This window comes from Pelodiscus sinensis, chromosome 4, assembly GCF_049634645.1.
Source record: "Pelodiscus sinensis isolate JC-2024 chromosome 4, ASM4963464v1, whole genome shotgun sequence".
NCBI classification, from domain to species: Eukaryota; Metazoa; Chordata; order Testudines; family Trionychidae; genus Pelodiscus; species Pelodiscus sinensis.
Genome location: NC_134714.1, coordinates 22104767 through 22130070, shown reverse-complemented (window position 1 = coordinate 22130070; position 25304 = coordinate 22104767). Strand labels below are relative to the sequence as shown.

The 25304-nt window shown below is 41.9% G+C and overlaps 1 protein-coding gene across 7 annotated transcripts in view; it reads left to right on the top strand.

The window, feature by feature from the left end:
* TECPR2 (tectonin beta-propeller repeat containing 2) overlaps window positions 1-25304 on the top strand; it is an 87756-nt gene that overhangs the window by 15258 nt on the left and 47194 nt on the right. For all 7 annotated transcript variants that reach the window (XR_012903291.1, XR_012903292.1, XM_075926541.1 and 4 more), the window contains exons 4-12: window positions 340-471; window positions 1200-1357; window positions 3023-3335; window positions 4409-4541; window positions 11941-12243; window positions 13472-14469; window positions 16179-16362; window positions 18300-18473; window positions 23715-23895. Coding sequence is in view for 5 of the 7 variants with exons in the window: in XM_075926541.1 (XP_075782656.1) it covers window positions 340-471; window positions 1200-1357; window positions 3023-3335; window positions 4409-4541; window positions 11941-12243; window positions 13472-14469; window positions 16179-16362; window positions 18300-18473; window positions 23715-23895 (2576 nt within the window). In the remaining 2 variants the exon portion in view is untranslated. The remainder of the gene's footprint in view (window positions 1-339; window positions 472-1199; window positions 1358-3022; window positions 3336-4408; window positions 4542-11940; window positions 12244-13471; window positions 14470-16178; window positions 16363-18299; window positions 18474-23714; window positions 23896-25304) is intronic.

The window sequence follows — 25304 nt, the reverse complement described above, 5'->3', positions numbered from 1 at the left end:
AATTTCTGATGATGGTCCGTGGAACCCCGGTTGGGAAACACTGGTATAATGATTTGGAACATCTAAACCAGTGAGGATCAGGAAATCCCATGCGTATCTTGAGTGTGCTAATCATGTATTAATCTTACATAATTGTTTTTCACTCACATTTTTAAACAGAATGTGCTTGTTCAAAAATGCTTTCATGCAATTCTTGATGTATGAGGAAATTAAATTTGTTAATTAGGAATGAAGATAACCAGAACTAATACTTAAAGCTAAGTCACTGAATTTGCCCAGTGTTTCTTTCCCCTTCCCCATTACTCTCTTTTTTTGTGTTTCTTCGGTGTCAATTTGCAGCTTCGGAGATTTGATGTGGCTGGTATCCATAAAAGCAGCATCACAGCCTTGGCTTGGAGTCCCAATGGAATGAAATTATTCTCTGGTGATGACAAAGGGAAAATTGTCTATTCTGCTCTAGATTTAGATCAGGTAACTATTTCTTTTGGAGATCAGAATTCTGGTTTGAAACTTTCTGAAATAATGTATCTAAATATTTATCAGATGGCTAAATCTTTGGTTTTTGATTGTCAGATTGTTTATAAGGAAAGGGGAACACTTGTAGAGCCTTTGTTACAGCTAATATAGACAGTGGTCGTCATCTTCCATTTTTATCTATATTTGCATATACTTTTCTCCCTCTTCGCCAGTCATACCCACCATCTATCTGTCCAAAGTGGACTGGATGCAGCTTCATTAAGAGTCCAACCATTGCCCCCTTTTCAGTTTTCTGGTAAGATTACTATTTAGCGGTAAAAGACGCTTCCTTATCACAGTGATTCCATGCTTTTCCAGAAGCAGTTCATATTTCAGTAGCCTGGGGTATACAGTGAAACTGAGGTCCACTGGGTGTCTTTGAAGAATGCTCACTGAACTTAATCTTTCCAAGAGAAAGTGTAAGGCCTTATCTATACTTCTGGAAAGATCAACACTCTGAAGGTTGATATTCTGGGGTTCAATTTAGCGGGTCTAGTAAAGACCCACTAAATTGATTGCTGAAGTCAATGGGAGAGTTTGAATGAATTTCAAGGGACAATTTTTGAGAACTCTTAACATATTATTTAATCTGTTAGCACGTAAAGCCACCAATAAACTTGCTAATACTACCAGATATTTTTATTTGAAAAGGGCTTGACTTTTAATTTCATGTGTCTTTAAAGGGTGTTTGCAACTCCAGTCTGGTATTGGAAGAGCCATCTTCAATTGTACAGTTGGATTATAGCCAGAAAGTGCTGCTGGTCTCTACTTTACAGAGAACTCTACTTTTTTACACAGAAGAAAAATCTGTCAAGCAAGTTGGAACACAACCCAGAAAAAAGTAACTCTCAAATTTTGATGCAGGCACATGGGTTAATTCTAGCTTTTCTGAATAGACTATAGAGACCCAGTGATCTAAGCAGTGATATTAATGCAACAACATTTTCTGCTCAAACTTCTAAGCCACAGCAGCCACTTACACTAATAACCATCCTTAAGAATTTTAACTCTTTATTACTTTAATTATTATTTTTCAATTAAATGACTCTGCCTAGTCTAAAAGTCTGATTGTGAATGTTTAATCTTCTGTGCACAGTAAAGTTGCCAGATTTTTCTTTCAGTTTAAACTAAAAAAATTAACTTTTTTTCCCACCATCTTGGAAGCTGCTGTGGCTTGATACAAACATAGCAGTCATCAAAGAGAGTTCAGTTTTGTAGATGAGCTTTTAGAATTCCTGTGTCATATGAAAGTGTTAGAATAGTCTCAGTCAGACCATTCTGTAATGGCAATCTCTTCAATAGTGAAGGGGTACTACAAATATTAAAAAGGTGGCTTAAATTGAAAAGTACTGTCTTTGTTTTTATATTATTTATTTTAAAAGATGCCTGTAACATGATTTCCTGGCATATCCTGCTTTACCTTTAATTGATATGGAAGGGAAAAAAGACAGTCTGGAATTGAATGATGCTGTCAATAATAGTATATGTTGACACAGATGGGGATGTTTGAGTGTCTAAGGGAATGTTTATAAGAACATATGAACGGCCATATTAGGTCAGACCAAAGGTCCATCTAGCCCAGTCTTGTCTTGTGACAGTGGCCAGTGCCAGGTGCCCCAGAGGAACGGAACAGAACAGGTAATCATCAAGTGATCCACGAAAGCCCATGATTCCATCTACATGTTTTGTTTGTCTTTAAAGTGCTACCAGACTATTTGTTGTTGGTTTTTAAGTTAACTGAAGATTCAGCATATCCTGGCTCCCTTGGGAGAGCAACGTAAAGGCTTCCCCTCTGAGGGAAGGGTCACTGCAGCAAGGGATCTCTTTTGTGACAGCGGTTGAGGATGGAGGGCATCATCATGACCAAGACGTTGGGAGGGCACTCTTCTTTGTTTTCCCCGCTCTTTGCTTACCCTAGAATTGAGAGAACAGTTGAGTGTTTTTAGGCTGTCTCCTTGATTAATGCATATTAATTTCAAACACAAGTGTTGCAGATTATGGAGTCTCATAATACCTTTTAGATAGAAGCAGAGGAAAATACACTTGAACCTCTTTAATCTGGCAATTTTGGGAAATATGATATACTGGATTATGGAATTTTTCTGGACCATTAGTGTTCATCATAATGAAGGGAGCTAGGGGTGGGGATGCGGGGTCTGGGAAGGAGCCAGGGTGTGTGAGAGGGATGAGGGTGCAGGGTTTGAGGAGGGTGGTGGGGCGGGGCGCTTACCTGGTGTTCCACTCTTGGGGGGACACGTGGCTTTGTGTCCCTCTTTCCCTCCCCACCGGCCACTCCCAGGCCTCTAGATCAGTGCTTTTCTGTACTGTCATTCCCTTAGGTGGGAGCAAGAGGGGAGCAGCAGTGCACAGAGTGGATTATGGAGGTTCAAGTAAACTGTTTGGTTCAGCTTGTGATTGTAAACTCAGTGTCTAAATACTTCAGTTTCTCCTTTTTTAGTTTTAAAAAATTGTTTAAGTTTCTTACTGATCTTTGTTTATATCTTAGTGCTGGCAAATTTGGAGCATGTTTTATACCTGGACTGTGTAAGCAAAGTGACCTGACACTATTTGCTTCAAGACCTGGGCTCCGTCTCTGGAAGTCTGATGTGCATGGAACCGTTCAGGCCACGTTCATTTTAAAAGATGTATTTGCTGGAGGAATAAAGCCTTTTGAACTGTATCCTCGATTGGTGTCATCTGACAAAAGAAGTTACAGCTTCCCAGAGAAACACCTGGGGATCATTTCTTGCCTTTCCCAGGAAGGATGGGTGCTAAGCTGGAACGAATATAGTATTTATCTATTTGATACTATAAACCAGGTTTGTACATCTAGTTTATGCATATTTTGTTCATTAAGAGTTTGGCATCATATCAGAGTTAACTCTTGTCTGTATCTGCATAGTTATCTGCATTTGCTGTGTTGTAATAACCAAAGAAAAGGTGCTAAACTTTTTTTGAATAAAAGGTTTTAGAATTGGTTATGTTAATTGAGTCATAGACAAGATACATGATAGTATAAACTATTGTAAATATTAGCTTTCTAAGGTTTATAGTCTAAAGTTCAGAAATTAATTGCCTAAAGTGAACTCACACCTATCAAAATATACATGTGTGTGTGTGCTTTATATTTTTAAAAAAGCTTATGGGAGTTGTCAGTGTCTAATATATCAAATTGTTTGTCCCCTCTCTTCATCACTACCTTGCAAAAATTAAGTCTCCAGAAGTATTCCACTTACATTCTATAAAAAGAAAGCCATAAGCAGTTTCTCCAATGTGAAAGATGTATATGAGAGAGAAGACACATGTTTAGTATTGTTGTTATTATTGGGCTATTCCTCTGTTTTTGATACTGAAAATTATATTAGAAATTTGTGATCAGATAGCTTTTTCCTCCCCAAATCACTCGAAGTTCAGTGATTTGATTCAAACCTCTTTGGACTGGAAAGAATGAACCAACAGATGGTAAGAGAGCCAGATCCACAAAATGGGTAAAATTATGATAGTGTCTGATAGTTGTATGTCACGTTTCCATTTTTTCCCCCAATACTTTGAGCTTTTGGAGTCTCCATACATCTCATTGTGAACTCTTGTTTGCTGGTGCTCAGCACAATTGAAAATCAATCACTTATTTAGATGCTTTAAGGACAGGGTTCTATGTTCATATTTATCATCCTTTTTTTAAACTATTGGGAGTCTGTATCACAATTCCTCTTTATATGTTGCTCATTCACTGAGCATTGTATGGGGGACATCTGTTCTTCTGTTTTTCTTTTTTCCATAATCCTTTCCTTTCCTTTCTTTCGAGAGCTGTCTCCTCCTTTTTCTGATTGTATAGCTATAGACTTACCTAAAGCATTTTAATTAATGCTCTTTACATTTTTTTCCCCAACAGGCTGTGATAGGTGGCTTGGAAGGCTCTGGTGATATTGTGTCTGTGTCCTGTACCGAAAATGAGATTTTTCTCTTAAAGGGAGATAGAGACATAATAAGAATTTCAAACAGACCTGAAGGACTTGTATCAATAGGTGTGTATAGATTTGCCTACTTAAAATTGTACCTTTTTTTTAAAAAAAAAGGTGCATTGAAGGTGTTCCTATACTGTTCGTTTAAAGAAACTCCCTCTAGCAATTTCTGTAGCATTGTTTTCCTGTTTCTTTAGGTTATAAGAGGCCTAGATTCTCCACCGAGCCAAGTATTTGCTTTTTGTAGCTGGAATAGATTATAGTTCTTTGCTTCTTTGCTTATATCCAGGTTGTGATTGCTGCAGCTGCACATTCTAACTGTGCATCATCCCTTCCTTAGGTAATGTTTCAATGACAGTTGGCTAATTTCTTCTTGTAGGCATGTTGAATAATGATAGTTCCATGCTTTGTGCTCATAAAAGTGGTCATAAGAATGGGAAGGGATCATAAGTCCTGGATGAAATTAAGTGTCAGTCAAAGGTCTTACAGAGTTAAAACAAACTTGTTCATCTTACTGGTGCTATTTCTGTAATGGAAAAAGGCAGTATGAAAAAACATGGATAAAAATAGAAAGGAATATGCACTTGAATAACTTTAAAATATCAAATGAGTTTACAAACAGAGGGTATGTCTACACTTGCACCATCTTTTGAGAGAGGAATACAAATGAAGACATTCGAAATTGCAAATGAAGCTGGGATTTAAATATCCCACGCTTCATTTGCACATTCGCGTTATGGTGCTATTTCGAAATAACAGACGCTGTTAAGACGTGGTTATTTCGAGAGAAAACCCGTCTCTCGAAATAACCGTTATTCCTCATACAATGAGGTTTACCAGTTATTTCGGGAGAAGGGCTTAAATCCCGGCTTCATTTGCAATTTCAAATGTCTTCATTTGCATCCCTCTCTCGAAAGAGGGTGCAAGTGTAGACATACCCTGATACAAATATGCTCTCATGCATTACTTGTAGTTATATCATTTGGGATGCTTAATGCCATTTATATCTGTGGGATTTTTAATATTTACTACAATAAAAACAAACGATTACTAAGTAAAACATACAACAGTCTCTGCAAATTCTAGAGTCTCATTCTCTTTTATGTTAATGCATAAATGTGCAAGAATAGCTTTGTTGTTCAAGCAATGCTTCACCCACAGGCTTCTTGTGACTTATTTAAATGTTCTGGATACAGTAGTAATCAGTATTCCTTCTAATTTTTCTCACCCCAGAGCAGAATGAATTTTGACACATCACTTTCATATTGGAGCACGTAACAAAATTCATGTGGTGGGGGGGTGGAGCCAGGTGGTTCTGAGTGTGGGAAAGGACTCAGGCCTAGGACAGAGGTTTGGAGTGCAGGAGTGTGAGGGCTCAGTCTTGGGGGTGTGTGTTCTGAGGTGGGGCTGGAGATGAGACGCTCAGGTCTGGGACAGAGGGTTGAGGTGCAAAGACTATGTCTGGGGTGGAGCTGGGGATGAGGGGCTTAAAGCTGGGTAAGACAAAGGGTTAGGGTGCAAGGGCTTTGTCTGGAGGGGGTGCAGGCTCTAAGATGGGAGAGAGATGGGGTGCAGGAGTGTGAGGAGGAAGGCTTGGGGGCCAGGTCATGGCAGAGTGACTCTAGGCCAGGGGGTCTCCAGAGCCAAGCCATTCCAGCCACAGTGGGAGAGGTTAGGAGTTTATGTGTCTGGGTCACAACATGGGAAGAGGTACCTGGTTCCGACCATCTCTTCCTCTGGCCGCCAAGCTAGTGGCTAGGTTGAGGATGTGGTGGATGCCTTGAGCGCTTGCGTAGCACTAACTAGACAGCCACGCAGTTTACAGGGAATTTAGGTAGTAGTGTAAAAAAAAAAAAATCATGAAAATTAAATTCTTAAAATTTTCTTGCTTGTAAAACTAGAGGTGTTGACATATATGCAGCCTCTAATTCTTTGTGCTGTTGGAAAGAAATCTTCTTGGAACGTGTGTTTATTTTTTACTACAATAGTTTAACTGGGGGATTAAAGTGAGGGGCCTCGTCTTGCAAGATGCTAAATGCCTCAGTTGGAGACAATGGGAATTGAGGGTGTAGGAATCTCTCTCAGCAGTGCACAGAGGCCCTTAATCCTGAAGGACTAGGTCTCTTTAATGTGCAGGCATAACTCTGGCCTACATTAATGGAAGCTTTGTGCATACATTGGAGCATGAATTGAGCTATAGCTAAAATAACATTGTTTCAGTATAAATCAGTTCTTCTTTGAGTGATTGTTCATGCCCATTCCATTTAGGCATGCATGCAACCTGTCGGAAGGCTTTTTCCCTCAGTTGGCTGCCTGCCAACTCGATAGGTACCACTGGAGTGGCACCCCCATTGCAGCACATATATATCCCTGCTGGCTCTCCACTCCCTCAGTTTCTTCTTACTGCCCATGACAGTGGTTGGACTGCTCTCCTCCTGGGCTCCCTTAGTGGTTCTTCTGTAAATTGTTATATCTATATAGTTATAGTAATAGTTCTGGTGTATAGTAATAGTTCTGGTTTTCCACTCATGCCCAAAGTGTCTGATAGAGGGTCACCAGTAGGTATAAAATCTGCCAGGAATTCAAGCCATGCACCAAAAAGGAAAGGGATATGTGGCTCAAACTTCACTTGATGGGAGGCAGCTCTTCAGCCGCAGTCAGCCTCTGAGTCAGCAGCTGCTTCAGTGCGGCAACTTTTGGCACCGAGAAGACCATCCCCGGTGTCGAGACCAAACAAGTCTGCATGGCACTGCTTACAGTCCCTGGTGCCCAACAAGAGAAGGCCTGAGAGGGCCCTATCTCCTTCCAGGGGCCTGGCCTGGTTGGCATCCCCAGGATGGGCACTCTAAGGGCGTGTCTACACAGCAGGGCTTAACTCAAAATAAGCTATGCAAATTGAGCTACATTAATTGCATAGCTTATTTCGAAATAATTGGGAGTCTCTACGCAGCACTTATTTCAAAATAGAGCACTCTTCCTCCAACTTCCTTTACTCCTTGTAGAATGAGGGTTACAGGAGTTGGAGTAAAAAGTCCTCCAGCTTGACAGTATTTTGACATTATTTCAAAATAACTGCCTGTTGTGTAGATGCAGTCTAAATTATTTCAAAATAATGCTACCGGTAGTTTATTTTGAAATAATGTTGCTTTGTAGATGTACCCCCAATCAGCTCATTTGCTGGCACCGGTGGTCACTCCTGCAGCCTTGAGGCCACAGGTGAGTCCACTGCAAATTGACTCCTCTGAGACGGATGAGTCAGTTAGAGATGGCTTTGACCAGTCTTCTACCCCAGAAACTTTTGAGGCGGCCAGGGACCTCATTGAGATGCCGAGATCCCTGAAGACGGCATGGAAGTCGGGACACTGAGGAGATTCTCTTGTGCCTCTGCTTCCTCAGTACTAACCAACCCTGCTGCATTGAGACCCCAGTTCTGGCTACCACCACCCATCTTTGCGCTGACCCCATTGGTGCCTCCAGTACTGCCACTGTCAATGACTCAGATGCCATCCATGCCGATGGTTCAGCACTGGGACAAATCAACACTGAAGTTGCAGCAGCAATCACCAACACTCACCTCTTTGGCACCACCTTGCTCAGCCTCTGAATATTCCTCAAAGTTGGAGGCAGAATTGTCACCTCTTGCACAATGGGGCACCTGTTGCGCTCCAAACAGTGATCCTGGCATTGTTTCTGGCACCTGAGCACATCTCCTCAGCCTCCGCAAGCCATCTGGCTACCTCAATGGCAGCCCCCCAGTGTAGTGGTCTTTCTGAATTTTTGGACATATCAGGCAAAGGGGCCATCAACACTCAGAGCAGTGTTGGTCTACTCAGCTGCACATGGTGCCCCATCTGCCATGCCTCTTCCAGGACCGCCTAGGTCAGATTCCAAGCATAGCCTCCAAAAGGACACCCCCAGGCCTTCCCTTGAGGTGAGACTTCTGAAAATTCACAAGCCTCAGCCTGCTCAGGAGGATATGGGGTGTGTACAGGACAATGAGGAGCATGCTCCTCTTAGGAAATTTTCCTCGTCCTCCCCAGATGAGGCAGTGGTGGGCACATTACCCTTTTTACCAGCCATGGACACAAGGGCCCCATCAAGAGCTCCTGAAAAAGATGGAGCATCTAAAGTGGCTCCCTCACTCATCAAGACAGTGTCAAATACCACTAAGGTGCTATGGAAGACCCCAGCATCTATCTATTCCCCCAACTGCAAAAGGGATAGAGCACTGGTACTTCGTCTGTCAGAGAAACCATGAGCACCTGTTTATGCATCCTCCCCCAGGTACTCTAGTGATGTAAGCCACTAACCACAGGGAGAGTCGGGGCACACGGGACCAGCCCCAAAAGCCAAGGATCCCACGAGGCTAGATCTACTAGGCTGCAAGGTATATGCTACTGGCGATCTTCAGCTCCGCATTGTGAATCGGCAAACAATGTTCAGTAGGTATGCCTATAACTCTTGGGAGGCCTTGGGTAAATTTTAAGGAACTCTTTTTGTCTCGTCTGATGCCAGCCAGGCAAGAGTTCAGGGTGGTGGATAAGGGAGAGGTTGTTTCTTGCACAGCCCTGCAGGACTCGGACAATTCTGCTGGGCGTACTATGGCTACTAGCGTAATCATGTACAAATTCGTGGCTTCAGGTATCGGCTATCCTGACTGAAATCTAAAATAAGATTCAGGGCCTGCTGCATGGTGGTCATGATTTCTCCTGAGGTCATGCACTCCCTGACCCGGTAGCTGCAGGAGGGAGTAGTGTGCAATGGAATACCATTTGCCAGATTGTACCCTTCGAATCAGGTGGTGATGGCCACTTCTTAAATGGCCTGGGGAGCAAACATCAGAGACTGAGGTTTCAAGATATGTGGTCTCAGGGGAATTATCGCTGCACATAAACATCAGGGAGCTAAAGGTGGTATTATGTCTCACATGTCAGATGTTCCTAACCCACTTATGAGGCAAGTGCATTTCAATCCTGATGGATAACACAGCAGCAATGTTTTATATAAACAGAGTGATGCTCATTCTGTGCCCCTGTCAGGAAGCCCTCTGTCTGTTGGAGCTTTGTATCCAACATTCCATCCAGTTGGAAGCCATGTACCTTCCAGGAATTCAGAATGTGTTGGCAGACTGGCTCAGACAAGTCTTGTACATGCACGAGTGATCCCTTGGGGCAGATGTAGCCCTATTCATTTTCCACAAGTGGGGGTATCTCCACCTAGATTTATTTGCAACAAAGAGTTATAGAAAATGCCAGCAATTTTTCTCTTATCTGAACCACAGTCCAGGTTCTCTAGAGAATGCCTTTCAGGTACCCTGGATGTCCCACCTGATGTACACCTTTCCTTCCTTCCTCTCATACACAGAGTTCTCCTCAGGGTGCAGCAATACAGAACTTCTCTGATCTTGGCAGCATCAGCCAGATGCTGCCAGCATTGGTTCACCACTCTCATGAAACTCTCAGTGGCAGATCCTATAGCTCTTCCCATGTTCCCAGACTTAATTACCCAGGATCATGGTCTTTGTCATCCTGACCTGCAATTTCTCCATCTAATGGCCTGGAAGCTCCATGGTTAACAAAGGTGGAGCAGCAGTGTTTGGAGTCAGTGCAGGAGATGGTGTTGGGCAGTAGAGAATTCTCTACTAGGGCCACTTACATGGCCAGGTGGAAATAGTTTTTGATTTGGTGTCTCCAGAAGGGTATAGCCCCAATGGCGGCTCTGGTCATATTAGACTACTTATTGGCTTTCAGGTAACAGGGTTTATTTATATCCTGGGTACGTCTAGACTACATGGCTCCGTCGACAGAGCCATGTAGATTTGTTGTTTTGGCAAAGGCAAATGAAGCCGCGATTTAAATGATCGCGGCTTCATTTACATTTACATGGCTGCCGCGCTGAGCCGACAAACAGCTGATCAGCTGTTTGTCGGCTCGTGCGCTAGTCTGGACGTTCCCCCTGTCGACATCAAAGCCCTTTGTCGGCAGCCCCGTTATTCCTCGTGGAATGAGGTTTACCGGGGCTGCCGACAAAGGGCTTTGATGTCGACAGGGGGAACGTCCAGACTAGCGCGCGAGCCGACAAACAGCTGATCAGCTGTTTGTCGGCTCAGCGCGGCAGCCATGTAAATGTAAATGAAGCCGCGATCATTTAAATCGCGGCTTCATTTGCCTTTGCCTATGTGTCTAATCTACATGCCTCTGCCGACAGAGGCATGTAGTCTAGACACAGCTCCTCTGTCCGAGTCCACCTGGCAGCTATTTCTGCTTTTTACACAGGTACTCAAGGCAAGTCAGTTTTTGCCTACCCAACAGTATGTTGCTTTCTGATGGGCCTAGATAGGTTGTACCCACAGGTACGGCAACCTCTTCCTTCCTGGGACCTGTATCTTCATGGATTATGGCCTACATTAGGACTATTATGACTTTGCTAAAGTGCCACCACAAGCACTCATTGCCTACTCCACTGGGGCACAGGTCTTTATGGTGGCCTTTGTGGCTCAGATACCCATCCTGGATTTACTCAGGGTGGCTACCTGGTCTTCCATACAACCTTCACCAACCACTATGCCATTTCCCAGCAGGCTTGGGATGACAAAGCTTTCAGTAGAACTGTGTTGCAGTCCATTTCCAGTTAGTCTCCGACCCCACCTCCTCTAGCACAGCTTGCAGTCCACCTAAATGGAATGGACATGAGCAATTACTTGAAGAAAAAACCATTAGCTACTTTTCATAACTGTTGTTCTTTGAGATGTGTTGCTCATGTCTATTCCACCTCCCTTTTGTCAGAGTTCCAGCATGAAGGAACTGAGGGAATGGAGGGCCAGCAGGGCCTATGGCTGCCATGGAGACGCCACTACATAGGGCTCCCTGCCAGCCTGATGGGTACTGCTGAGGGGAAAAAACCTTCTGACAATCGTATATATGGTGCATGCACACCTAAATGGAAGGGACATGAGCAACTCATGTTGAAGAATAACTATTGCGAAAGGTAGGTAACTCTTTTTACATAAGATAGCTGGACAGCATTGATATAAATGTTGCTGCCTTAGACAGAATACCTTCTGGGAAATAGGAATAAAACCTTACTTTTCTTACAATGCTCTGCAAGAGCTATACTTCTGATTAGGTAATGTCTTGGTGTTTAAAAGCTTCAGAGGGGTAGCCGTGTTAGTTTGTAACAGGAAAAACTTAAAAAACAACGAATAGTCTAGTAGCACCTTAAAGACTAACAAAACATGTAGATGGCGGTATGAGCTTTCATGGGCTGTTACTCTTTTTGTTATCCGTTTCAGATGCAAATTCAAAATTGTCGAGTCCATTCCCAGACTTGAGTCCCAACTTGCAGAGCCCAATATCTGTAGTTGTATCTGTATTTCCTGGTCCTTCAGTGGAAATGCAACAAAAAATAAAAATGGTTCCTTTCCTGAGAATTATTGGTGACAAAAATGACTCTTCTTCTTTAGTGAAAGATGATTTGGAAACATCACTGGTATTGGAGAAAAGTCTTGATAAAGTGGGGGACTTGCGCAGTGAAACAAGAAAAAGAGCCTGTTCAGTAGCCAGTGAACCAAGAAGCAGGAGCAGTTCAGTAAATTCTGTGGATAGTGGCTCTAGTCTCCTGACAAGTGGAGACCAACCATTGTCTGAAGTGTGTAGAGAGAGTCAACCATCTTCACAACGGTTCAGCATAATCAGCTGTGAAGACTTTGATCAGGAACTCATTATAAAGCCCATCAAAGTGAAAAAGAAGAAAAAGAAAAGACCAGGTAAAAATAAGCATTCTCTAACTGCCACTTTTTAGAATGAGTCTCTCTCTTGGTATCTATTTCACTAAAAATGTAAGTTTTGTGTGGTTTTAAAGACAAGCCTCATGTTTATGATGGTGTGTCTTTCCGTAACCATTACTTGTCACCTAACAGTAATTGATCTGTAGTCTTGCCCTTTCATTTGAGGATGAAAGCCCATTATGAAAGTAATGAACTTGTGTCTCTACAACAGGGTATCATTTTTCTCTCTGCAGACCTACTTGCTCTTTATTTTTATTCTGCTTTTAAATTTTGGCTTTTTCTTATTTGTAACATCATGCAAGACAGAACAAAATCATGAATATAAAAAAGGTTAATGCTAATAGCTTCACTTCTGTTTTACATTGTTTAATCTTTTCTTTTAAGAGTAACCAATATTTGACTGTTTTTACATTCATACTTTTAGCATCCATAAGCAACACTTCTTTGCCAGAGAAACATTTTTAATGTACTTTAGATTATAATTAGAGCTGTAAAAATTCCACTTAATTGGCTAACTGGTTAAATGTGAAGTTTAACTAGTTAACCAATTGGGGGGGGGTACTCCCACCCAGCTGGGCTGGAGTGCTCCCTCACCCCCAGCAGAGTGGGAGCATCCCCCCCATCGCAGGCAGGGGATGCTCCAACCCAGCCAGGGAAAACCCCCCTGCCTGCAGCCCTCCACTCCTCCCTAGTCCCACTCTGGACTGGGGCTATTTCAGATACCTGGGGCAGCCCTTTGCTTGCAATGCACCTGGGGCTTCCATGGACAGAGCCCCGCAGGGTTGGAACGGCCCCTTGCTCACTGCAGGTGGGGAGCTGCTCCAGTCTCCATCAGTTAACCGGAGCCAGTAAGCATTACACTTAATAGGGTTAACTTTTCACATCCCCAATTATAAAGGCAACTCTATTTCCTATAATAAATTGGTATTGCAGTTTTTGAATTCTTGCCTTGTGAGATTACATTGACATTCTTTTAAAACCTTTATCAAGTTGTTGATATATGAGTACAATGTTCCTGCATTCTCACTGTGTCATTATGTCATCAAAGTGACAGAATTCTTAGTGTATGTCAAAATTTGGACTAATTCCAGTTTCTAAAGTACAAGTTTCCCATTTGCTCATAGTAGAAATATTTGCAATCTTTTATTTTAATTGAACTTGGAAAGGTTTTATTAATAAGAATATTTCTTTTCTTCTCTGAGATCAGAAAATATGACCAGGAAAAGCCACAGCTGTTTGGAAGGTACACCAAGTTATGAGCGTCAGTTTTCTGGTGACAGTGTACATTCTTTAAATGCAGATTCGTTGTCTGTGACTTCTAGCCTAATGAGCTATAGTATAGATTGCTTGAGCACAGGCTCTCCAGATCAAGAAAGTCAGTACAGTGTGGAGTCACATGCTGTCTTGCAGGAAGATAATGGCTCAGATTCATTCAGTGTGCTTCAGTCCCCCGAATCTGTTGCTGTGTTAATGCATGAACAAAACGGAGGAACAACTGAATTACTAAAACTTCCTAACAGAGATAGTGGAATGAATACACTAGTTGTTACAGCTACTCTGACAGCCAACCCTCTCTTAATCCTCAATGAAGACTTGGGGGATAATGATAATACAGAATGTAATCCAAGCCTGCTTTCTGAAAATACTGAATGCCATTATACATTTTCACCCCAAGAGGAACAAGAGAATTTTCCTGAGTTATGCAAAGTAGATGAAACTTTTGCTAGAATAAATCTGAAAGATACTGAAAATGCTTTTGAAGAAACTAAGATCACAGACACAGTGTCTTTAGGGTTTAATTCCACATGTGGTACTGAAAAGTCACTGAAACAGGACATAAGTGATGTAACTCATGAGGAAGAGCAGCAGCCACGTTGTTTAATAAATACTGCCCCAGAAAACCCTACCAATCCCCAGTCTGACCTCTCAAGGGAAGATGTATGCTCACAAGAGGCTGCAGTTTCTGGATGGAACTTGGAGGATGCAATCAAAGCTACATGTAGTACTGGTGCAGCTGAATGGGTAACCAACGCACATGATACCATGACGGAGAAATCTGTGTCCAGTGATGAAGAGGATATTTATGGGCATGGACTACCATATTCATCTTCGGAGACTAGTGTGACAGAAATTGGGGGAAGTTTTACTTCCCAGGATATAACCAGAACTAACCTAGATGAAATAATGCTCTTAAAATCAGATCAGGTATGTGTTTTATTTATAGCAAAAATATTTAAGCTTACCATTATTCTAGTAGAAGTGATTGCGAATGTTTTTCTTCATTCCTTATAGAAGTTTTTTTTTCTCATTGATTCAGCAACAAGTTAAAAAAAAATGAGGAAACTATACATATCCAATGCACAATGCAAATTATTGTTGCAGACATCAGAATAATATATCGAAGGCTATTTTTAGTGTAATGAGGGAAGGGTGCCTGTTAACACCTGTTCACAAGGAATTGTTTGTCCTATATATGAAAATGCTGGTGTGAACCCAGTAAAAAGCAATACAATACTAAAATGTGCTCTAAGGTAGTACCAACATTTGAGTTTGAGGCCCCAGTCCTGCAAGATGTTGGATACTTTTCTCATTAATTTCAGCGGGAATCGAAGCTGCTGAGAATCTTATAGGTTTGAGGGTTTAGTGCATTTCTGTTTAATCTTTGCCTATTTAAATTGTAAGCTGACAAGCCAGGGACTGGTATGTCTTTTTCATGTTTTTATAGCAGTTAGTGCAGTGGTGCTGAAAGAGACAATATCAATTACAACTCCTTATTGGGTTTTCATATTTAAAATAGTGAGTTTTTTCCTTCCTCTATTTTTTTTCTCTCCTTCATTGTTGCTGTGTGGAAGAAAGAGTAACCAATGTAACTAATGGATAGTACAGTGGAAAGAGTGAAACTTACTATCAAAGCCCCAATTCTGAACCAGCGATGTTTATGGCAGTTTTAATGCCAAATTTATTTGTAGCAGGGTCAGGTTCAAAGTGTGATTAAATACATAATGTAAGCAAACTGAAAAAGATAAGTCTTGTCTCCTCAGCTGCAGTGACCTTTTGATGTAACTTGTATCAACAAGAGGTAAAATGCTTTCAGATGAAGGATAATTTTTAAGTTGATGTCCCAAATAACTCTGAAGACTAAATAAAAATGTAGCTGTGTTGATTTCCCTTAAGTGATATACTTCATAAAAATTGAAAGAAGGCTGTGAATTTCAGAATCTGGAGGGGAAAACCTCATCATCTGCAATGTTTTGAAATGCACCTCAGTATTTTAGCTAATTTACAGCCTATCAAGCTAGTTGTTATATAGGATTCAAGGTCAGTAATACAGTCTGTAAAATCCATAATATTCCATTAACATGTCTTGAGTTGAGTTTTGTTTTATTTTTTTTTGTATATTGGAGAGACTCCAGGGTCAGAACAGGCAATTTATTCTCTTCCTCTTCACTCACAAGTGTGTATTCCAAAAGAGCTCTTCCCCCTGTGTTAAATAATCATTAAAACATTAATGAGGATTAGGAAGCTTTTGCATACTCTATTTTGATGTTGCCGTTTACATACATAGTATATCTTTGTCTGTCAATTAACAGAGTAATATTGGCAGATTTTTGGACTGCCTTGTAACGTCCACGATCGTGTGGAGTTTTGTTTTATTTATTTTTGGTGAGACTTGCAATCCCAGCGATCATGTATTTATTCCTGAATACAGGTTGCAACATGTAGCACACAGTATTTGATCAGCTGGCCTGTGATAAGGTGGTTTTACCAAAGACACTTTTTCTTTTGATATAATTTCATGTTTACATTCTGATTCTTAAAAAATATTTCTGCTGTTTTATGTATGTATGCTGTATGTATGACTTTTCTTGTGCATCTGAAGATACCTGACATTGTTCTGACTCTCCAGTTTTTAGTTTGCAGAAAGCTGGATGGGATATTCTGGCCCTGGCTATGGAATACTCAGCCTGGTTGTCTCAGAAAAGTATATTTGGTGCCTGGACTACAAAGGTAGTCTATATTGTAGTGCTTTACCTAGTGCAGGTCTGCGGTGGCAAAAGTTTGAAGATGCAGTCCAGCAGGTGGCAGTCTCACCTTCAGGTTAGTTAAACAGTATTTCACTTTATCCTTCTTCAAAACACACAAATTTGTGCAAATGAAGCTTTTTCATGTAACTGTGCAAACTATATGTGGCATGCATTCCCTTTCATTTCAGTAGTTTGTGTATCAGTGTTTACATTAGTCAGTGAAGATTGCTCTACTGTCTGTATTCTAACTTGTTTTACAAAACACATCTGAGCCCAGTTCCCTAATTCATTTGCACAAGCTATCTTTTGAAATAAGTTGTTAAAAGGCTGTCTTGGCTCATGTGATTACATTCCTGCAATATTAAATTACAGGTTGAACCTCTCTAATCTGGCATCCTCAGGACTGGTTTGCGGTCCTGAACCAGAGAATTTGGCAATCCATGGGAGGTCAATATTATCTAGCAGAATTACCAACACTTCCACTACTTACTGGACTGTTAGAAGACATGGACAGATAAATTAGAGCTAAATAACAGCACAGAACATTGAGATCCAGGATTGGTAACTGTAAACAAACTTTATGGTTCTGCAGGAAACTTGGCCGCCCCTATGATAAGTGGACATCTGGCTAACTAAAATCATGCCGGACCACAGATGTTTCCAGATTAGAGTGGTTCAACCTGAACTGTTTTCTAGCATAAATGGTTGTTCTCAAAATAGCAGGATATGAATTTGTTTGAGGAGTTTTAAATATTGCTGACACATCATTATTGAATCTTTTTATTTGAGACATCTCATTTTATAATTAACTTATATTCTTTCACAATTGAAACTAAAATACCATGTGTTCTTGTGCAAGAGGCCAGTGTAGACAGGCAACATGAATTTCTTGCACAAGAAAGCACGATGGCTAAAATGGCCATCGGAGCTTTCTTGCACAAGAGAGCGTGTACACTGGCACGGATGCTTTTGCGCAAAAGCACATCTCTTGCGCAAAAGCACATGATAGTATAGACGCTCTCTTGTGCAAATACTTTAATGCAAAAACTCTTGCGTTAAAAGTATTTGCACAAAATCTTGCCAGTGTAGACGTAGCCAAATTGTTACATTTTGACTGACTTTTTAAAATTTATTTTTGGTGGCTTGGGAAATGAAAGTTGTAAGAGGTAAAACTGGTTTTGAATGTGGACTTGTACTCTATTCACCTTTCCACTTTGCTCCAGTGCCAGTGTGATTGTAAGACAGTTTCTCAGTCATTTTCTCATTCTAATCTCCTACCATCACATGATTTCTCTTCCTGTCTCTTGCCACTTAAAGCAGCTAATAACCTTACTGTCCTCTTTGAAGGGTAGGAAGAGGTCCTTCCTCAGATGCTGGTGGTGGTGGTTGTTACATTTGGTCAGTGACTGAATGCGGATAGGGATATGTTAACATTTTATAAGAGTATGAAAACAGACCAAAGTGGAAAAAACAGGATCAAATAATGCAATTCTGGATACTGTATTTTCCTGTTCTGTGTAAAGGCTATTAATGTATCAGTATGCTGCACTGAAATTAGCCATGGAATTAATTATGCATGACTCTGCATATGCGCACACAACTGTAGAAGGTTGCAGATGTATTGCAGAAGCTAGCTTTGGGGACATCTGTAAATTTGGCCTTTTAATATTTAATTTCGCACTGGATACTGTGTTTGATGTTTTGAAAATAGTCATGACTATAGTGAATGATTTTTAAACATTTTCAGTAAGATCTAATCTGTGGCAGTATATATGATTATAACTCTCTCTAAAGATGGTAACTATTGACTCCCTTTTAAACATTTTAAAAATGTAATGTTATGTAAGATTAATGAAGAGTTGCTAAATATTGGTTCCCCCCCCCCCCCCGTTCACTCTTGTTAACTTGGCTGGTGTTAATCTTTGTTACACATTTTGTATGTACAGTAGACCAGCTGTCTCTAAAGTTGCAATCAATATTTGGTATTACCCACTATTCGTTTATATACAGGGGCTCTTCTTTGGAAGGTTGAACAGAAAACTAACAAAGCATTTGCCTGTGGAAAAGTAACCATAAAAGGAAAGCGCCACTGGTATGAGGCTTTACCTCAGACCGTTTTTGTAGCTTTAAGTGATGATACTGCATGGATTATCAGAACTAATGGAGATCTGTATCTGCAAACAGGTACTTAAATTGTTGCCCTTATAGTTTTTGTAAATGAGAATTAGAAGTGCATAAATCTGTCAGATTATTATGATTGGTTTAAACAATGCTCCAAATCCAGAATAAAACTGGGCTGCTTACTCATAGGAGAGAAATCTTTTATCTTGGTAATCAATTATGATCTAGGGAAGTAGTATTGTTTGTATTACCATAATGGCTGGGTGCCCAAATTGTGAGCCAGCACTCCATTGTGGTAAATGCTGTACAAATACAGAACAAAAAAACTGGTTCCAGTTCTCAGTATTTTATAATCTTCTTCTTATAATTCTTATAAGGTCATAACAGGCAGTCAGGAGTACAAAGCAACAATGCAACACTGGGCTGATCAGCATTATAGGCCGGGGTTTAGCATCCTAACCATTTTCAAACTTTTTATAGGCATCAAAGCAAAACAGGGTTTTAAGCAGGTATTGTTATACACCGAACTCCCAGGATGATACAGTCTCTTTTGTTCTTCTATTCTCTTAAACTGACGTTCAAATCTGACAGCTTCCTCTTTGGCTAGTCCGACTCTGCCATTCTCTCTGCATGTTCTGCCTCTCTCTTTGCAAGTTCTCATTCCAGCATCTGCCTTTTCTCATCAGCTTCTTGGTCTAGCTTCCGTCTTCTCTGTTCTGCTAGCAGACGAAATTCCTCCAGTTTTCGCTTATATTTAAGTTGCGTTCTCCTCACTGGATCCTGCACTCATTTCTTCTGCAGCATTTCTGGCCACTAACAAAGATCTCAGCACTGGCTTAGAAGCTTCCTCACTAAAGGCAATACCTCTTTCCAAGCACAAGGCATCCAGAGCCTCTGTCCAGACTTTCATACTGTTGCTGACTCATTGCAGCGGCTCGTTAACTAACCAAACTTTCAACACCCAAAAATCAAATTTAGATAGCGTGGGGTCCTGATCCAAAGCTCAACTGATCAAGGTCTGTGGATCCTTCCAACTACACCACTGTGATGGACTGGGCACAGCTGAGGGTGTCTGCTCAGGGCGAATTATTCAAAACTTGGGGCTCCTTACAGCCCCAGACTGGAGACCTTCCAGACAGGTCACAAAACAGTCACACCAAGGGCTTCAGCTGCCAATCTGGCTGGCCTAAAGCCTCCCGAGCAAAACCCCTCTGACACACCAGCTCTTCCTGTGCCCCAATCAGCCCCGGGCCTGCACACAGGTTGAGAGACCTAACTGTGTTTCACATGCTGGTAGTCATTATGCCCTAGCTGGTTTGCAGGTATCAGTCACATTCCTCAGGTGTGTATTGGCACCTAGAGATTCATTGTCTGCTTGCTAATTAGCATAGCCACTGGCTGAACATTCTTTACCCATTGCTTTGTCTCAGACAGAATTTTCCAGTATCAACACAGAGTACATGTTAATAACGCCACATACAGATATTATACAAGTACATGAATAGCATATACAGAATTAGTAGAACATAAGCTTTCATTCAACATCTCACATGACCCTCTTTGTACAGATGTTTAGGGCAACCCTCCCCCCCCCATGGGTGCAACAGTGATCTTTAGAATCCAGTAACATGACGTCCTCTCAGTTGGAAATGAGAGAGAATAGGTAAGATGGGGCCAGGTTGTCAGGGTCTTTGAAATTGAAGATCAGGAGTAGTTTTATCTGCTAGAAAAAGGGGAATCGATAGAGCAGGGGTGGGCAATAATTTTGGGCGGAAGGACCGTAATCAAGAAACTTCACATGCTCCTCTGCCCACAGACTCTGATTAGCCTGGGGGTGTGGGAGTATGTGAAGTCTTTGCCCCCCCACCTCTGCCTCACCAGAGGCGAGTGACACCTAGGGAGAACCTCTAGCTGTTTGGAATAGCTGGTGGTTTGCTCTAGGTGCCATGCGCCCCTAGCATGGGGAAGGAGACTTTGTGTGCTTCCCCATCCCCAGGTCTTGATTTGTCCTGGGGACGGGGAATGGTGGGGCAGCTGCAGACCAGATCAAATGGCTTGGCAAGCTGGATCTACACCTGTGATAGAGGTATGCAAAGAGAAGGGTGAAATAGTCAAAATGATGACCTAGGAAAATTCTTTGCAGCATTTTGAATGGATATGAATGGGGCAAGACTGCCTTGTCAAGCCAAAGAAAAGGATATTTTTCAAAATCAAGATGTGATGATGAGACTTTAGACCAGGGCTAGGCAAAATATGATCTGCGGACCAGATTTGGCCTGTGAGAATGTAAGCCAGCTCCCTGCCTGCACCACCCCCACCTGGCACTCAGGAAAGCTGGCTGCAGGGCTGGCCTGTTTGCAGGACAGGCAGCATGTGAAGTGCTCCTCCCCCTGTGAACAGTACAGGGTTGTGGAAAGCAATAATCCTGGTTAAGGAACCTGCTGGGCTGCAAGTAAGGTTTCCCAGCAAGAGCTTGCCTCTGGCACCCCAGCCCCTGTGCCCCTCCTGCACCCTACCCCATGTAACCCAAACCTTCTACACCCTTTCTCCAACTTCCATACATCTTCCTCAGACACTGCATCCCCTCCTACATCTCTCCACAGGTCACAACCCCATCCCAGACCTTGCACCCCAATCTGCTATCCCTGGTCACAGCCCAAATCCCTGCACCCCCCTGCACTCCTGTCACAGGTTATGACCACCTCCTGGACCCTGCATTCCTTCCTCCTACACCCCTTCCCCAGGCCAGAATCCTCTCCTGGACCCCAGTTCATTGCCCCAGGTCACAATCCTCTCCTTCACTCAAATTTCCCTCCCAGATCCCACATCCTAATCCCTTACCCCAAGCTCCCTTCTGCACCCAACCTCCATCCCAGAAGCCCATACCTCCTTCATTAATATAATGGAAGAGTGCGACCCTCAACCACTTACCAAATTCTTGGAGTGGCCCTCTGATCAAAAATTATTGCCTACCACTGCTTTAGGTAAAAGAGCTGTATGGGTGGTAAGGGAGGGCCCTATACAGAAAGAATATCAAGGATTAGACCTGGTCCTCAAATGTATGCTTAAAGGGAGGTTCCACTTAAAAGTATCATGCAAATTATGGGTTTGAGTGACTGAAATGATCATTGTTGTTTTGCAATGGGGAGGATACTAGGAATTCTATTTTAGCTATGCAGAGCTTCTGGTGATGGCTAGAAATCCACAGGAGAGGTCAAAATGAGGCCTGGATTTTCATTTGCACAGAGGAAACACGCTATACAGAGGTAGTGCTTGAATTTGTATTTACACATGAGATAATCCATCTCTGCATAGATGAGAAATAAGAGGGAGACCAAGGGCAGAGTCCTGTGGAACAACTATAGAAAGTTGGAGGGGAGATGAGGAGAGTCCTTGAAAAAACACTCTGAACAAGTTATTCAAGAGATATGAAGGGAACCAGGAGAGAGCAGAGTTATGGAAGCCAAAGGCAGGATAGGAGGACTAAAAGATTTCCAAATGACTATCACCATTCTGCCTTATCTTGCACTTAAAATTGGTCTCATTCTTTGTTTAATCAATTTTCTCATGTATATCTAATATATATGTGTAATTAAAAAACTATTTAAATTCTGTGTAACTGCTTTACTTCAGGCAACTGAAACTTATATATCTAGCGCATTTTCAAGGATAGCCTGCTTTTAATTTAAATTGATTAATGGGGTTGAGTAGTTAGCAAAAGTAAACAACTTGTCTAAGATCACGTGAAATATGTTTTGTTCCACACGTTGATTAAAAATGCCACATAGTGTTTTCCTTTCCTGCTGGGCGATGGTTTAACAGCAGCTGCTTCTGTTCTGTCTTTTTGTGGATTTCATAGACAGACTTAGATAACAAAAGAAAATCCTTCAGTGTGTGCCTCTCTTCTTCACCCAGTGCAGCTAGGAGGAAAGACAGTGATGGTAGGGTGAGAACAATACCGTCAGTGCCTCCAGCATCCCCAGCAAAAAATTGCACCAGGCACCTTTGCTCCAAATTTAGAAAACTGACTACTATAATTTCCTTTTAGGTATCTCATAGACTGATGGTAGCCAATTGGCTCCCTTTTGCTTTAGAAGCAGGAGAACTTAAGAAAAACCTAGTTATCTCTTGAGATTTTCCCTCATACATGAAACTCAAACTTTTGTGTATAGTTTTGGATAGGAAGACATGTAATCTGGAAGAATGGATGTCTCGCAGGCTATGTCTAGACTGCAGACTTCTTTCAGAGGAAGCTTTTTCGGAAGAGATCTTACAAAAAAACTTCTTCTGAAAGAGCGTCCACACTGCCAAAGCACATCGAAAAAGCGATCTGCTTTTTCGAAAGATAGCGTCCCACTGAATGGACGCTATCTCGCATTTAAGCTGTGATTACTGTGGATGGAGTGGCCACCAGGACACCTGTGCTTTTTCTTCTTTCCTCTTCTTTTAAAATAACTTCCTCTTCCCCATCTACACATGCCTTTTTCCGAAAGAGCTCTTTCGGAAAAAGGCTTCTTCGTTGAAGAAAAAGGTTTACCAATGTCAGAAAAACTCCTCTGTCCTTTCAATTTTTTTTTTTTTCAAAAGAACACGATTGCAGTGTGGACATAAGTGAAGTTTTTTTGGAAAAACAGCCATTTAAAAAAAAAAAACCCTCTGCCATGTAGACATACCCTAAATGTGTACAATAATTGTCTGACATTTCTTTTGATAAGAACACAAGAACGGCCATACTAGGTCAGACCAAAGGTCCATCTAGCCCAGTATCCTATCTGCCGACAGTGAACTATACCAGAGGGAGGGAACACAACAGGTAATCCTCACGTGATCCCTCCCCTGTTACCCAGCTCCAGAGAAACAGAGGCTAGGGATACCATTTCTACCTATCCTGGCTAATAGCCATTGATGGACCTAACCTCCATGAATCTATTTATCTCTTTTTTGAATCTTGTTAAAGTTCTAGCCGTCACTGCATCTTCTGGCAAGGAGTTCCACAGGTTGACTCTGCGCTGAGTGAAGAAAAACTTGATATTGTAAGAGCTTTCACCTGTTTGATTATTCCAAGTCACTTCTGATCTGTTATTGATAAACATCGTAATTGGAGATTCCTGGTACTGCCACTTGGAGGAGGGGAGGAGAAAAAATTGCAGAATGAGGATGGGGGGGTTCTCTGAGAAGTTACTAAACTGAAAATCTTTGAGTTAAATATTCTTGGATTTTTCCCTTTGTGCTCTAACTTACCAGGCTTGACAACACAATTTGTCTATAAACAGCCACTCCTTCTCTTCTTTGTTTTGGTTCCAGGTCTGAGTGTGGATCGTCCCTGTGCCAGAGCTGTAAAGGTTGATTGCATGTATCCACTATCTCAGGTTACAGCCAGAAACAATGTTGTGTGGGCACTAACTGAGCAGCGGGTACTTCTCTATCGAGAGGGAGTGAGCAGCTTCTGTCCTGAAGGAGAACAATGGAAGTGTGATATTGTCAGGTAACTGGCAGTATTTAACCAGAATGACAGAAATGGTTGCTTTCATTTCTAGGTATATTATCTTATCGTTATTGAGCCATTCACCTCTTGCTTATAAAGCATTCTGTGTCCAAACTGTAATCCTCGTGTTACTCCATCCCATACAGGGCGTCTTGTTACATCACATGTCAATCAGTGGGCAAAAAAGGCCACCACTTGGAAGGCATTCATTGTGGTGGGTGGGGAATGTTTAACAGAGGTGTACATCGGAGAGAAAAGTGGAATATTAACACAAGCAGCCTTTTTATAGTAAATACTGTTCAATTTGTTCATTTGTGCTATAATGGTGCTCCCATTAATTAAATTGATTAAAAAAATAAAATAGGCAATCTCCATTAATTAATTTATTTATCTCCTAGAACTGGAAGGGACCTTGAAAGGTCATTGAGTCCAGTCACCTGCCTTCACAGCAGGACCAAGTACCATCCCTGACACATTTTTGCCCCAAATCCCTAAATGGCCTCCACACAACCCTGGGTTTAGCAGGCCAATGCTCAAACCATTGAGCTATCTCTCCCCCCTAATCTTCAAATATTTAGTAGTTTATTTTTCAAGAATATAGGTATTTGTTTACAGTTGACTTTCTCAGTCACTTACAAGACTAGAAGTTGACCTCTCTCTGGGATCTCTCAAATCAAGTAAGATTTCCCGTTGGATGTCTATAACTGATGAGTGTGTAGATGAGAAATTAGGCCAATTCTGGCAAGGAATGCTCTCTGGCAGTGGCTGCACATGACATCTCTATCTCCAGTGGGGCCAATGCGGGCCTGGGCACACTCCTTACGTCAGACTGTCTGAGCTTCTTCATGGAGACAACACTTGATCTCAAAGTGTTGGGCACCGTTCTTGATGGTGGTCCTCCAGGTTACCCTATCCTTCACATGCCTCTCCCAGGTGTCAGCGTCAATGCTGGATTTTACCAAGGTGTTCTTAAGGATATCTCTGTAGTGCTTCCTCTGCCCGCCATGAGATCTCGTCCCAGTCTTCAGCTGAGCATAGAAAATCTGTTTAGGCAAACATATCAGGCATCCTGACCATGTGACTAGACCATTGTAGCTGCCTGTGGGTGATTATTGCCCGAGTGCTGCAGGAATCAGCCTCTGCAAGGACACTAATGTTGGTCCGTCTGCCTTGCCATGTGATGCCCAAATTCTCTTCAGGTACCTTTGGTGGAATTTCTCCAGATTTTTAATATGACATTTATAGGGAGTCCAGGTTTCAGCTCCATATAGCAACATTAGAATGACTATGGCATTGTAGTTGTCGATCTTGGTCTGTGTCTTGATGTCACGGTCATTGAAGATTCGCCTCCATTAACATCCATAAGCCGCACTGGAGATAGTGACAGATTTCATCATCAATATCAGCAT